Source organism: Coregonus lavaretus (assembly GCF_964263955.1).
Source record: "Coregonus lavaretus genome assembly, chromosome: 30".
Lineage (NCBI taxonomy): Eukaryota > Metazoa > Chordata > Actinopteri > Salmoniformes > Salmonidae > Coregonus > Coregonus lavaretus.
The window spans coordinates 7,175,481-7,190,889 of record NC_140017.1 but is presented as its reverse complement, the minus strand read 5'-3'; the positions used below and the strand labels follow the sequence as shown (position 1 = coordinate 7,190,889).

Here is a 15,409-nt window from a genome sequence, read left to right as displayed (position 1 = left end):
TTAGCACACACCACCACTTTCCCCACTGCTTCACACTCCTTTGTCTCGTGCCCTTCTGCACACTTCTCACACCTTGGAATCTCCCTCCTACACACTGCTGCCATATGCCCATAAATTTGACATTTGTTGGTGAACACATAATTAGGAGAGGAAGTACAAACCAACGACGCTAGACAGAGAGGAATTTGCTTAAGCAAAAGGCAGTTTATTAAACACAGAGATATCTTGTACTGTTAGGCTACATGCATGGGATCCTGCTAATTAACATGCATGGACCCAATCAATTGCCTCTTATGGAGACAGTTGAGAAGGATGTTTAAACAGAGTTTACAGCATTACTTTATACAATGTAACATAAAGGAAGGGGTCCTTCTTCTAGTCCCTTGATTGGTTCCCGAGGCGTAGGAGGCGGGTCTGCTCTGTCCAGAGCAGATGCCCCATTGGTGCACGGCAGAGTCCTCTGCCCTTGGCACCCGACCAGTAGAAGGGGAGTTGAGAATGAGTGTGCGTGCAAATGAAAGGTTTGTGTGTCAAAGAACTCGTGGGGAGTTGAGAATGAGTGTGCGTGCAAATGAGATGTCTGTGTGTGTCAAAGGAAACTCGTGAGAAGCAACTGGTGGGGGCCTTGGGCCTGAGGTGTGGGTGTTGTCCAGTTATCGTACTCCTGTAAGATTAGGCCATCTGGTGCTCTGTTCTTTGTTCGCTACTAAAATGTTATGCACAGACAACTAACACACTGTTAGTATCAGACACATGACACAGAACATTTATTGAAAACAAGCTCCTAACACAATTTGTCTTGCACAACCTCTTGCACAACATATTACTCAGATCAATCTATAACATTTTATATTTACTACGACACACCTGTAACATCTTAAGGTATTCGGCACATATGCTCGCACTGGATAACTTGTATATCCTAACCTCACTTTCTCAGGCAAAGACTCAACTTCAAAACTCAAAAGAACAGACAATGACTCTTCTGTTTCCCCCCTCTCGCCACCCTGTTTACGTCGCACCAAACGACGAGCATCACACACACCGGGAATCTTCTCCTTCAGTTGATCCATTTTTACATTTACTGCTACCCCAGTAATCACTCCTCTCAATGGCGCCCTTTTCTTAAGAGCGAAACAATTCACAATTCTTTCCCCCATTTGTTTAATCCTGAGTGCCTTCTCCCTCTGACCAACAAAAACACAAACAATTATCATTAGACCACTTCTTGTTACCCTCACCGATTACACTTTACCCAACGCTTTTTTTCACCCATCTTGAAACCACAATTGGATCAGCCAAAAGGCAAGGGTCCACTTTTTCCACAAACTTCACTCCTACTGTCACAGACTCATCTTCATCCTGACCCGCTGTGCAATCCTCAGCCTCCAAGTGCTTCACCACACCTTCCACCTCAGATACTTCACCCTCATTCACTTCAATTTCTACTCCTGTCTTCAGCGCACTTTGCTTACATTTCCTACCACTCTTCTTTAACAAACCTTCTCCCTTTTTCCTGCCATTTGTACCAGACTCAACCTCACAATCTTCCTCCATCTCTCTCTTAGACCTCATCTGCCTCTTTTTCCCTCCATTCCTCCTCATTCAACCAAGTATACGTCTCCTTATGATAATACTGCATTTCTCCTAACCATCTGTCTCTTGCCTTCTTATTTTTTATTTCACCTTTATTTAACCAGGTAAGCCAGTTGAGAACAAGTTCTCATTTACAACTGCGACCTGGCCAAGATAAAGCAAAGCAGTGCGATAAAAACAACAACACAGAGTTACATATGGGGTAAACAAAACATAAAGTCAAAAATACAACAGAAAATATATATACAGTGTGTGTGAATGTAGTAAGTTATGGAGGTAAGGCAATAAATAAATAGGCCATAGTGCAAAAATAGTTACAATTTCGTAATTAACACCGGAATGATAGATGTGCAAAAGATGATGTGCAAATAGAGATACTGGGGTGCAAATTAGCAAAATAAATAACAATATGGGGATGAGGTAGTTGGGTGGGCTAATTTCAGAATGGCTGTGTACAGGTGCAGTGATTGGTAAGCTGCTCTGATTTATAGGACTCCATTTCCCCCCTCATTTCCCTTCCGGTGTCTATTCTATCCTCGGCCTTGACCTCTTCATTTCTCTCCTCTTCTGATCCGCTGTCCTCTCCTGAATCACCATCGTCTTCCGATCCCTCATCCGATCTGTTATCCTCACTATCATCGGGACTTACTCCCTTTCCAACTGCTCGTCTTTTTGCTGAAGACGCCATGCCATCATCTTCCTCCACATGCGTTTGCCTTTTTAACGTAGGTCTTAAATCCTCACAAAAATAGAATAAGATTGGTTTTGGGAAACGATATCTGAAAAAGTCCCATCTCTCTAAAAACGCGCTCTTTGCGAAATGCAGCGTGTGCCAGCCACCATATCTTCCAACAGCAATATCAGCCATCTCTCATTCGATTTCCCATTATCTCAGTCTTCTATATTATTTCAACAATGGTTTCACTTTCACACGTACCTCTAATTTAAAAAAATGACTGTACTTTATATGGATTATTATCGTAACAAATGCACTGATGTCGTAAAATTATAGAGCATGTCAAGATATGTTGCATGAATTCTCAATGGAAATCGAATCCCTGCTGCTGCAAATACTGCCTCCAAAATAACACAGTTTTCTTTACTGCAGTAATTTTACAGTTTAACTGCAGTTAGAGTGCAGTTCAACTGCAGTACACCGCAGTTATTCTGCAATTACTGTGTCCAAAATACCACAGTCAACTGCAGTTACTGCTCTTTTACTCGTTTCAAAACTGCAATCTTTTTTGTAAGGGATGAAATCAAAAAATTATTACTCTCACAATTTCACATATTTTCAAACATATATTTTCTCCATTCTACGCTTAACAAGCAGTTCTCTTATTCCATATATTCCACCACTTGGCACTGTGCATACACATGGTCATGGCTGTGTGTAAATTTACACACACTCAAGCAAACGTTCATATTGATAATGCCACGTTCACGTTCTAGTCGGAACTAGGAAACTCTGACATTTCCGACTTGCTAGCTGGTTGTACTTATACACGTGCCACATTTAACCAGTTAGCAAGTCGGAAATATCAGAGTTCCAACTATCACCTGCAGGCGTGTAAAACTCATTCCATGGCGGGCTGAATGTCTGCAGGTTTTCGCTCCTCCCTTGTACTTGATTGATGAATCAAGGTCACTAATTAGTAAAGAACTCCCCACACCTGGTTATCTAGGGCTGAATTTAAATGAAAAAACAAAAACCTGCAGACACTAGGCCTTCCATGGAATGAGTTTGACACCCCTGCTCTAGTCTAGACAATCCTATCTGCCAATCAGGTGTGTATGTAAATATATTTACATTTTTATCAACACGCCCATAAGATTAGACTGAGTATTTCAATGGCAAAAGGAGGCTCAGGGAAATACATGATAAAAAATAAATTTGGAGTTATTTTCATTTAATAAACACACACAGTGATTTATTAGACATACAGTCATTTAAAAAAAAAAATAGTCAGGTGTGATGAATATCTGCAGTGAGCCAATAACAGCCTTTTGGTTACTCGTCTGCAACCTAATTTGGGCCCAGACTACCTTGGCAGAATCTCATATCTATTTTGTTGATTCATCTCCATCTGCGAGGAGACGAATATTGAAACAAATGCGCTTGTATGAAATGAGACTCTCCTTCTCTAGGGCATTATCAGGCAAATTATGTTTACAGAGGTGGAATCCCCAAATAAAGTGGTAATAAGAAATGTAGCTAGTTGTGCTTGACATTTTATAGATAAAAGGATGAGTAGCATATAGCTTTTAAATGTGTGGATGCTTTTCTCTTCTGAGAAAAACAACAGCTGTTTCCAAGGAGAGTGTGGCAGATTTCAAAACTCTTCCGTGGTAGGATACACCTGAGCATCCTCCGCCGGAGCAGGCAATCGAGGAGAGGAGCAAACTCCTTCGTTCGCCTATTAACAAGTTGACACTCTCCTATATATGGCGACCACTTATGGTTTCCGGGTTACGAGTCGAGGAGAGGACTGACTTTGGCCCAATTGAAAATCTCCCCAAGACAGGCCTTTGTTTAATGTGTGTGTGTGTGTGTGAGGGATTATTCAATGTGAGCGTGCACAATTTATTGATGAAAAAATGATTTATTTTCATCCACTTCCACTCTGAGAACTGCCTGTTGAGATATTTTACATTTTAGTCATTTAGCAGACGCTCTTATCCAGAGCGACTTACAGTTAGTGAGTGCATACATTTTCATACTGGCCCCCGTGGGAAACGAACCCACAACCCTGGCGTTGCAAGCGCCATGCTCTACCAACTGAGCTACAGGGGACTACAACGTAACACATCACAGATATAAGATATAAGCAGGGGGTTTTGAAGTTAAAAGATTGTGGGAGATACTGTATGGTGATGGGTGTTGCATGTCCATGCATGCACACCATGAGAAGGTGTCAGAAGGAGAAAGATCCCTGCTGAAACCCCCCCCCCCCATCATAGACCAGCATATAGTGCCTTCAGAAAGTATTCATACCCCTTGACTTATTCCACATTTTGTTGCAGCCTGAATTCAAAACGGATTAAATATATTATTTTCTCACCCATCTACACACAACACCCCATAATGACAAAGTGAAAGCATGTTTTTAGATTTTTTAGCAAATTATATGAAAATTAAATACAGAAATATCTCATTTAGGCTACATAAGTATTCACACCCCTGAGTCAATACGTGTTAGAATCACCTATGGCAGCAATTACAGCTGTGATGTGAGTCTTTCTGGGTAAGTCTCTAAGAGCTTTTCACACTTGGATTGTACAATATTTGCACATTATTTATTTTTGTAATTTTTCAAGCTCGGTCAAGTTGGTTGTTTATCATTGTTAGACAGCCATTTTCAAGTCTTGCCATAGATTTTCAAGCCGATTTATGTCAAAACCGTAACTAGGCCACTCAGGAACATTCAATGTCGTCTTGCTAAGCAACTCCAGTGTATATTTGGCCTTGTGTTTTAGGTTATTGTCCTGCTGAAAGGTGAATTTGTCTCCCAGTGTCTGTTTTCCTCTAGGATCTTGCCTGTGCTTAGCTCTATACCTTTCTTTTTATCCTAAAAAACTCCCTAGTTCTTGCCAATGACAAGCATATCCATAACATGATGCAGCCACCACCATGCTTGAAAATATGAAGTGTTACTCAGTGATGTGTTGCGTTGGACTTGCCCCAAACATAACGCTTTGTATTCAAGACATAGTTAATTTCTTAGCCACATTTTTTGCAGTTTTATTTTAGTGCCTTATCGCAAACAGGATGCATGTTTTGGAATTAAATTAGTATTGTGGAGTCTTCTACAATGTTGTTGATCCATCCTCAGTTTTCTCCTACCACAGCCATTAATCTCTGTAACTGTTTTGGCCTCATGGTGAAGTCCCTGAGCAGTTTCCTTCCTCTCCAGCAGGTTAGGAAGGAGGATGCCTGTATCTTTGTAGAGACTGGGTATATTAAGACCATCCAATTAATAGCTTCACCATGCTCAAAGGGACATTTCATTTCTGATTTGTATTTTATTTTGACCAATTTACCAATATGTGCCCTTCTCCGCGAGGCATTGGAAAACCTCCCTGGTCTTTGTGGTTGAATTTGTTTTTGAAATTCACTGCTCAACTAAGGGACCTTACAGATAATTTAATGTGTGGGGTACAGAGATGAGGTACTCATTCAAAAATCATGTTAAACACTATTTTTGTACACAGAGGCCATGCAACTTTTTATGTGACATGTTAAGCATATTTTCACTCCTGAACTTATTTAGGCTTGCCATAACAAAGGCAATACTTATTGACTCAAGACATTTCACCTTTTCATTTTTTATTAATTTGTAAAAAATGTCTAAAAACATAATTCCACTTTGACATTATGAGGTATTGTGTGTAGGCCAGTGACACAAAATCACAATTTAAAATTCAGGCTGTAACACAACAAACTGTGGAAAAAGTCAAGGGGTGTGAATATTTTCTGTAGGCACTGTATACTAGTGCTGGTATGCTGGTGACCAGTTTATGCTGGGAATAATGGTATGCTGGTGACTAGCATACCAGCATAAACTGGTCACCAGTGTACCAGCATATGCTGGTCACCAGCAAAACCAGCATCAAAGTGCTTAATTATTAGTGATGCTCCAAAGATTTTGTATAATTTCAGCGAGCAGTTTTGAAAGTAGTGCTCACGAGCCAAAATTGGTCCCTGAAAATGTTGCACAATTGTGAACTACATCATCCATTTCATATATGTTACGAATTGCAAAAAAAAATTAAAGTCCAATTCGTACAATATGTTAAACATTTGTAAGTGCTTAGGATCCCAGACTGCATCTTTAAGACAATACATTTCATATATCATAAGGCCTTACTTTGAGGTTCTAGTTTTTCCCTAATACAATGGCCACATCAGGCCTGAAAGTCACATTATGCTGGCTTGCAAAGTGATGTTTAATTCCTATTGGAATCCAGCCAGAGTGGGGATATCCAACAATTGTAACTTTTGTTCACCCACAATCTGCATTCAGAATGACTGCCTGGGTTAGAAAGATGAATAAATGAGACTACCTAAACCATCTAAACTGGAACAACCATCTCAGTAACGGGTGCAATAAGTCCAACTAACAGATTGGATTAGTTTAGAAACATTTATGTTATTTATCTTTGTGTAGCATAAGATTAATTAATCAATCAATGTACATGCAAAAACACAGATATTGAAACAAACAATTCAAAAAAAATCTAACTGCAATAGAGCATGCTGGGAAATATAATAATGATGGGGTGTAGTTTTGCCATCTAGACCATGCTGGTCAAACCAGCTTGACCAACTAGTTGACCGACGTTATAATTTAAAGGTAGACTCAGTGAGATGACGTTGCCATGAGCAGCACTGCAGATATTGAAATGAGCCTGATGTAAGACTTGTCTCTTACACAATCACACAGAGTATCTGCGCATGTGCACTTCACGTGTGGCAGCTACGGGACCAAAACAGTGGAGAAGTTTAGCCTCGCCCTTCAACTCTACCTTTAAACCTATCCCATCACATTTACATTTCCATTTTAGTCATTTAGCAGACGCTCTTATCCAGAGCGACTTACAGTTAGTCACATTATGCATTATTGCCCCACAGTGGCAAGAAGTGACAACCCAAAAAACAACCTACAACAGTCATGAAAACGATGCACACGCTTCAATGGGGCAGAAGTCCATGTATTGTGTTTAAATCTGAATGCCCAGATGGCTAGCAACAATGACAAGAAGCTGACATGTGGGGTATCGTAGGTGGCTAGTTTTATCTTGTTCTTGATACCATGTCTTGTTTAGAGGTGTTTTGACTGATGTCACGTCTATGCTAATATAGCAACATTTTGCTAGCTGCCTAACCAACAACTGTAACGATGTATTTGAGACAAGCGCTCATTGTTCAAATATATGTTTTCAATAAACATTGGAGACGAAATATAGTTTGCATGTCAACAATCTAAGCCAATCCAGGCTGTTTCGCCCCATAGTTGCGCACGTCAGTTTTGTTGCTAAACAACTAACCTGTCTATAACGTCATTGAAATGCATTAATGAACATTGAAACTACCATAAAACAAAGACCACAAAGTTGAATACACTTTAATCAATTAAATACTTTTTTCAAATGTTATACTGGAATGTTATGATTCCCCCTCTATTTCTGTAGTTAAACTGTCCCATCTAGCCATCTTCAAAACCCATTATATAACCAACAGCATTCAAATTTCAGGAATAAAAACAACACATAAAAACTAAAAAAAACATAACCACTACGTTGTCCTTATGAAGTGGATATTAAAGGAGAGCATTCGCTCGTCATGGGAGTAAATTACTGACTGGAGTAATACGAGGGAGGTGGTGTCACTGTCAGCAGAATCATCCTTGCAATAGGACCAAAGTATTCCCTCTATTGATGTTGGTTTGATGACTGAAGAAAAAACAACTGATATGGACCATAGTATACTGATCAGATCTACCTTTTCAACAACATAAGTTTGTAAATAGTAAACGGTGAGCTTGCTATGGAGCTTTCAATTGATTACATTTCAAGAACTCCTACAGCCACAAATGCAGTGGTTTGCCTTGTGAATTGACTGTTCTTCTCATGGTTTGTCTGTCTGGTTTTCAATAACTATGTCTATGTTGGGAAGAGATTAACAGTTCGTACTTGAGATTTGAGTAGAATTTTGAAAAGGGGGAAAGAAAATACCAAAAACCATTTATAGTGCCGATGTTTACTGCATTTCTACGTATGTCTACAGAACACAAAGGACAAGTTAAAAGCAATAAGAGAACAGGTTAATGTCAACAGTTAGAGGACTAAATGGACAGATCGATGCAACCATATTGTGTGCTTACTCTTTTCAATCTTAACAGTTTGTCAATACCACAGCCAACACCTGAAGCTACATATTGAGATGAATCAATCGAATGAAAAAACCTGCCTTTAGTGGGTAAACAGGCGGCATTAAAATTGATTTCTGGTGAACCTGCATTTATGATACAAAAAAACAAAACATGAAAGACCACTTGAGTAGTCCTGCTTTCTTCAAAATCTGGTCCTATGTTTAATGTTCAATGTATAAAAGACAAAATGGCTCTGGTAGAGGAGGCATGATTCTTTGCAGGTGGGGATGATTTTAATTTCTCAACCTCAAAAGCAGGGAGATGAACCAGCTGAATACTGACCAGCTCTCAGCCAACACAACAGGGTCATGTTCATTAGGCACCAAACAGAACAAAACTGACTGAATCAGGGAGGGACTACCTGGACTTGTATAATTAGAAAGGCTATTTTTTGTTTTCTGCAAATGAGATAGGATAATATTTCGTTTTCTGTTACAAAACATACTTTTTTTTTGTCCTAATGAACACATCCCTGATGCTTGTCTGTAGCTAGTACCGTTCCCCCCTCACCACTTAACCAAGAGCACCATCTCCCTCTTCTGCTGCCCCTTTGGTCATCCCACCTCTCCTCGGCAGATAACAGCATGTTCGCTGCCCGTTACATTTAATTCTATATATACTGTAGATCTTTTTCTCTCTCATACAAACATAAATACACCAATACTGCACTCCGCCGAGGGTTTTTTGAAGGGCTGAGTCCTGTTGATGTGTACAGTCTCAAATGTTACACAGGCGGGCGGGCAGGCAAGTATTTATTTTGTCTTCTCTGGAGCTTTGACGTAGATTTTTTACAGGATCTCGTATTTGTCGACGAGGAACGAAGTTTCTAAAGAGAATTTTACTGGTGCGTCTCCTTCTACGTGAGTCACTTTGGCAACCTGAGGGAATAGGAGAAAAACGCAATGTGATGAGTGAAATGCAGGGATAGCAATGTCAGCAAGAGCATTGTGTTCCATCATTTGACTGTAGGCCTAAATGTCCATAGTTAGTAAGCTTCAATGTAAAAAGCTGAAACTTGCCTGTATGTCGCAATAATTGCGTATTGATACGAAGGACACGTTGACGGGGAAGAAGTCGTTGGGTTGCCCGGCGACACTGAACTCCAGGCTGCCACTTTTGTTTTTGGCATCTATGACAGGTAGGCTCCACTCTAGAACGTTCCGTCTGCTGTCGTGCTTATACTCTCCGTCCACATCTCCTACCACAGGTGCCCCAACTCCAGACCTGCACCAGGAAATACACCCATATACTGTAAACAACGCAACCATCAACTTTGGGCTGGTTTACCGGACACAAATGAAGCATAGTCTTAGACTAAAAACCACCTCAATGGAGGAACTCCATTGCACATGCTTCTTAGTCCAGGGCTAAGCTTAAATCTGTTTCTGGGAAACCAGCCAATAGAGAACCCAGCAAGGTTGTTATACAATCTCAACACATTACAATAAAATTATATTAACATTTGATCACCCATGTACTCACGGTATAGGGATAGCAATAACTACATCGTTGAGTTCAAGGCTCTCCTCCTGCAGTTCATATTCAATGTTCACGTCGCAGCCAGTAGCACTCTCTGAAGGCCAGCAGTTTACTACAGACAAAACAAGGTGCAATTACATTTTAAAATGTACTATAGTTAACACTAAATAATAATTGCAGATCACAGATGGTGCCGGCAAGATGACAGGTTGAGAAAGGCATTGGAATGAGACTCACTGGTTAGAGGTATGAGAGCCTCGTCTGTGCTTTGGAGTCTCCACTTCAGCACCCCCACATCGTTGTTGAGGGGGAAAGACTTCTCGGGGTTCTTCAGACCAATCACAGAGTCTGAAGTGAAGAGCTTCTTATCCACGTTGGGATGCGTCTAAATACCAGGGAAGATACAATCAATTCCAACACAGTGGACATACGTTATCTCTCTGATATGGGATGAATTACTTCAACTACCTCAACTAGCCGGTGCCCCCGCACATTGACTCTGCACCGGTACCCCCCTGTATATATAGCCTCCCTACTGTTATTTTATTTTACTTCTGCTCTTTTTTTCTCAACACATTTTTTGTTGTTGTTTTATTTGTACTTTTTTGTTTAAAATAAATGCACTGTTGGTTAAGGGCTGTAAGTAAGCATTTCACTGTAATGTCTGCACCTGTTGTATTCGGCGCATGTGGCCAATAAAATTTGATTTGATTTGGAATTGTTACAGAAATCTTCTAATACATTGGGCCGTGTTCAGTTGGAGCACACGGGGAGAAACATTGTGAAATGGTGCTGGGGTAACTAGTCAAATAAGAACACAGGATTTCTCGCAACGTTGTGCCCTACTGAACATCACCCAGGAGTCTTTAAAAAAGGTCATGGGTCAGTCTGGATCTGAACAACTCACCTGCAGTTGTACTCCCTTCTTGTCGTAGTTGTTGACCATTAGGCGGATGCGGCCGACCTTGTCGTCGGTCACTCTCAGGGTGATCATGCCCAGAAGCTCCATGTTCTGTAGACCTCCGTCACGTCCACAGGTCAGGCTGATCTTCTCCTCAACTCTCATGTGGACACTAAGGAAAACATACACAGGTGTCATCAAGGTTAAGATTGAGGTTATCATCACACATGGGAATTATGTCAATAGTAAAGCACATGCACAGACATTGAATGCAAGATAAAGACAGATGCACAACCTTGGCTTACTTTCAAAAATGAACATTTCAAGAACAGGAACAATGTACCTCTCCACATTAACTGGTGGTGGTAGGACATTGGATGCAAGCGAAGGCCTTTTCCCTGTGTTGGACATGATGGTTTCCCCCTCCCCCCTGAGCTTGTCCACAAAGTTGTCCACCTCTTTCCCCCTGGCGCCCAGCTTGAGGGCTTTGCTGGATCCGGTCGGCCTGTGGGAGAAACACAATCATCAGTACCAGCCTCTGTATCTGTGGCCCAGAGTTTTTCCTGGTCCGGTTACGTTCAGGGTGGGAAATGTAACACCCGCCAAATGCGGGTAGAATTTTAGGCATTGGCGGGAAAGAACGTCTTTCACCAGCCACGTTGGTGGATGGTCACATAAAGCATTTGGAACCGTTTTCTTTCTCAATCCAAAGCCCAAATGTAGAAGTTGGTCGAATTGACGAAAGGCTACTAAAGTGTGACTTTCTCCTCATGTTTGTTGTCTAGTTAGACAATGTTTTGTTCACACGCTAGGTTGTTTTTCAATATTAGTTTGAGTTTGCTGCAACTGTCTGTTGCTAGTGCAGATGCAGAGATTCTCAATCATCTCTGACAAACACTGAGTGCCGTTGCCACAGTAATGGCCCACCCCTTAAAGGGGCAGCTGAACATTTGTCTCACCTAATGACTCAAATATTTCAGGTTACATTGTGTTTGAGCATGGAACACTCCAAAAATATTTTCATAAACTTTTAGTAATGTCTTATTAAAACGCTCACATAAATTGAGGAGTACAATTACATTATTTATGTTCTCATAAATATCAACTTATGTACTCCTTGTAAAAAATGTCAGCGTTAGAGCCATGAACTAATAATAATAAATAATTCGTATCACTCAGCATTGTGTGGCAGGGCAGGGACTTTTGATTCTTAATGTTCAGTTGTAGAACTGTTTATCTGTTTTACTTTATACTATTGTAACTAATTGATTGCTTTTAACATACATTGGTTAAAAGACAGGTCACAAAAATGATATTGAATGGAGCAATATACCACATTACTTCTTACTAGTAAAGCATACACATCCGTCATGTGATTTTTGGTGTAATTATGGCGAGAAAAATATTTTGGCTGGTAAAGAATCTGAATGGTTGGTAGATTTTCTCATCTACCTGCCACAGTGGCTGTTGGACCAAAAAGTAAATTTCCCACCCTGGTCTCGTTATCAGGAAAAACTCTGGGCCATATCTGCCAATCAATGTGCATTGGAGCACAGTCTAATAAAATTATACACACAATCAAATTCAACACCTAAATTCCATAATTTCCGTACCTGACTGGGACGGGAGCCATCTTGGGTTTCTCGGGTTCGATGATGGTGTCTGTGATGATAGACCCTGAGGACATGCTGCTCATCCCGGCGCTGCCGAAGCCGCCGAAGGCCGGGACCTTCTTCCCCGAGCGCTCGGCGTCTCGCCTGACCTGCTGCAGCTCTTTGGCCTTTCGCCGCATCTCTGCCTTGGCCTCTCGCTCCTGGGTCTGTGGGGCCGAGCAGATGAGGAGGAACGTTCAAATCATGGTTACTATAAGCTAAAGCCACACACATCCTCTGGACATTATGGGCGCTTTAGCTACAAGTGTCTCACCTCTCTGACTGCCCGGAACACCTTCTCCTCGTGAGAGTCCATCTCGGTGAAGGTGCGGATCTGGGCCAGGTTGACGTTCTCCCTGTAGCCCAGGGCCACGATCTCGTCGAAGGCGAATATCAGGTCGAAACAGTGGTCTGAGATCTCCCCTTCCTCCAGCACACGGCAGTACTCTGGGATCTGAAAAGAGAAAAACACAACTGAATGTTTCAATATCAAACCAACAGTCATAATACGTTTATAGTTTATAGTGGGATATGATCCCATTTGAAGTTATTGGTGAGATGGATGAATTCTGAACTCGTAAGCAGCAGTGGGCTGTTATAGCATAGGGTTATCCCCTGTGCTGCTCCCAGCCTGTCGTGTGGGTCCTGTGTACTATGACCGCAAAATGAACTATTTCCATTGTCTCTGTGTAATGGATAAATAAAGATGTATTGGATCGTATCATACCACGCGTGAGAACAGCCGTAGTGTCTCCAGGTCTTCCAGGATGTTACTGTTCTTGGTGGTGATCAGCACCATGTAGAGCTTCTCCAAGGGCTGGTAGACGTAGCGCACGCTCTCCGTCTCCACAAACGTGTGCTGCTTGCCCATGCCCATGAGCTTGGGGAAGGCGGCCAGGAGGCCCTCGACACGCGTCCGGGTCATCTCCACAAACTGCCGTGACACGATTGCTTTGCCTGCCTTGGTGCACACCGCCGCGGCCAAAAGCACCTGCAGGGAGGACAGAGAGAATCACAAACATTCGTTCATAAGTGGGATGTCTCCATTAATGATGACAGAGTGATAGACAGGGTAACCATAAGTGGTACAAATCTGTTAGCCAAGCAAGGTAGTTATGTGCCAATTTACTTAGAAAGCAGATCACAACACTACCATTACGCATGTTTACACTGAGCTGCACTGGAGTCAGAAAGCAATCATGGTTACATTAAGACACCATGGAGCCGGTGCGAGATATGGGTCGGAAAACGTACCTCAATGCAGGGATGGGATATGCCACTGCTGTGGCTCCTAGCTAGCATGAGCATGAAAGGGCAGTTTTCCGGGAAAAATAGCAGTATTTCAATTTTCTCTATGTATCAGTATGGAATGATACAATTTGGAGTACAGTGGAATATCCCATCCCTGCATTGAGGTACGTTTTCAGTGTAAACAAGTGTAAAAGTAGGGTCAGAATATGCTGGCTACAATTTACTATAGGTGACAAAAGAAAGTCCTCTTCAGTCACTTATCATCCCAGAATACCAGGACCAAGGCAAGGCATGTTATCGCATTGATCCAAACGACTTCATTTACTAGATTACCGAGTGCAAATCAATGACAATGTCATTCAGCCACGATCCATTGGTTGCCATATCTTGATAACTAGCTAGCTAGTTAACTAGCCTAGCAAGGCCAAGTATTTAACGTTACCAGTCTACATAGCTTAGCGCAGTTAGCAGACAGCCAGCAGTAGCAGACAACCTGTGAAATGCAAAGATATATCTAGATTGCTAGTTAAATTGTAGCTAGCTAGCTACCTAGTTAGCTAGTAAACTAAACTTAGCTAGTTAGCCAGCTAGCGATAGCTAACTGAACTGACACCAAGCACTAGCTGACATTTGTGCTAGCTAGTTAACTTAGCTAGCTAGCTAACGTCGTTACATTAAATAGCTGCGAGTAATAGTAGCATTATATAGTTAACTTCGCTAATAAAGTTCACTGACTACCTTTGTGGTTGTCTGGCAAGTTAAGTTTGATTTGTTTTTCATTTCATTGTGCCAAGGGGCTAGCTAATGATAGCAAGCTAATGTTTGTTGTTATGATCAAGCTAAAGCGGAAAAGATGATAAAGCCTTGACATGTGACTCTATGCTCACCATTTTTAGTTTATCTTTAGGAAAACTATCTTCAATCTTCGACGGTGTTTGCTCAGTCGAGTTCCAGTATATCTAAAGAGCCTTCAGAAATAAAATATAGTTGGATAGCTAGCTAACTTGTTTGTTGCTAGTGCGTCAATATGGCAGGCGGGCAGAGCCACGTCTCCAACCAGAAGAGTTGTTTCCTTGATAAACCACTAGCTCGCTTTGTCGTGGAAAACTTCACAACGTCAAAAGTTGCGCGCTGTATGCTTGAACCATAGAGATAGATAGAGGACTCTTCTTTGGGATTTGGTTGGTGGATCGCATCCAACTTTTAGGCGCATACACTGCCACCTACTGAACTGGTGTGTGAGGCCATTCACTGCCTATCTACATTAAATTATTTGATATGGTAATACAAAATTGGGGAAAGGGAAAATTGCCCTGCCAACTATTAGCCCTATCTAAAAAAAAAAACACCAACACATTTCACTATTTAACCCTATCTAGTCCTATTCCAGACAAATGGTCTGAGAGGACATAACACTACTGCTCAACACCCCCTGCAGCTGTTCTGCAGTAAATCCTCGTAATCCCAAGTACTTCTCTGCCACCACAACCTATTTTTTTCAATCCATTTCTGCAGTACAATTGGCAACCATCGCTATGAAATGCCAAAAAGCCCACCTTACTGAAGCACATATTATTCCCATCACTCCATTGGTCTCT

The 15,409-nt window shown here is 41.5% G+C and overlaps 1 protein-coding gene across 1 annotated transcript; it reads right to left on the bottom strand.

Moving 5' to 3' along the window:
* Window positions 1–7,705: 7,705 nt before the first annotated feature.
* On the bottom strand, window positions 7,706–14,875 carry LOC311106001 (coatomer subunit delta-like). The gene is made up of 10 exons (XM_084148258.1): window positions 14,699–14,875; window positions 13,288–13,551; window positions 12,835–13,014; window positions 12,522–12,727; window positions 11,252–11,413; window positions 10,915–11,080; window positions 10,245–10,392; window positions 10,011–10,119; window positions 9,548–9,752; window positions 7,706–9,406 (listed from the first exon to the last, which is right to left on the bottom strand). The coding sequence occupies exons 1-10, from the start codon at window positions 14,699–14,701 to the stop codon at window positions 9,317–9,319; spliced, it is 1,533 nt and encodes a 510-aa protein (XP_084004384.1). The 5' UTR covers window positions 14,702–14,875; the 3' UTR covers window positions 7,706–9,316.
* Window positions 14,876–15,409: the final 534 nt, after the last annotated feature.

Excerpts from the sequence above, each read along its gene's own strand:
- LOC311106001 (XM_084148258.1), bottom strand. Across the intron at positions 11,414-12,521 it reads ATGGCTCCCGTCCCAGTCAG|GCCGACCGGATCCAGCAAAG; the intron begins GTACGGAAATTA and ends TTTCTCCCACAG. Across the intron at positions 10,120-10,244 it reads GGCTCTCATACCTCTAACCA|TAAACTGCTGGCCTTCAGAG; the intron begins GTGAGTCTCATT and ends TTTTGTCTGTAG.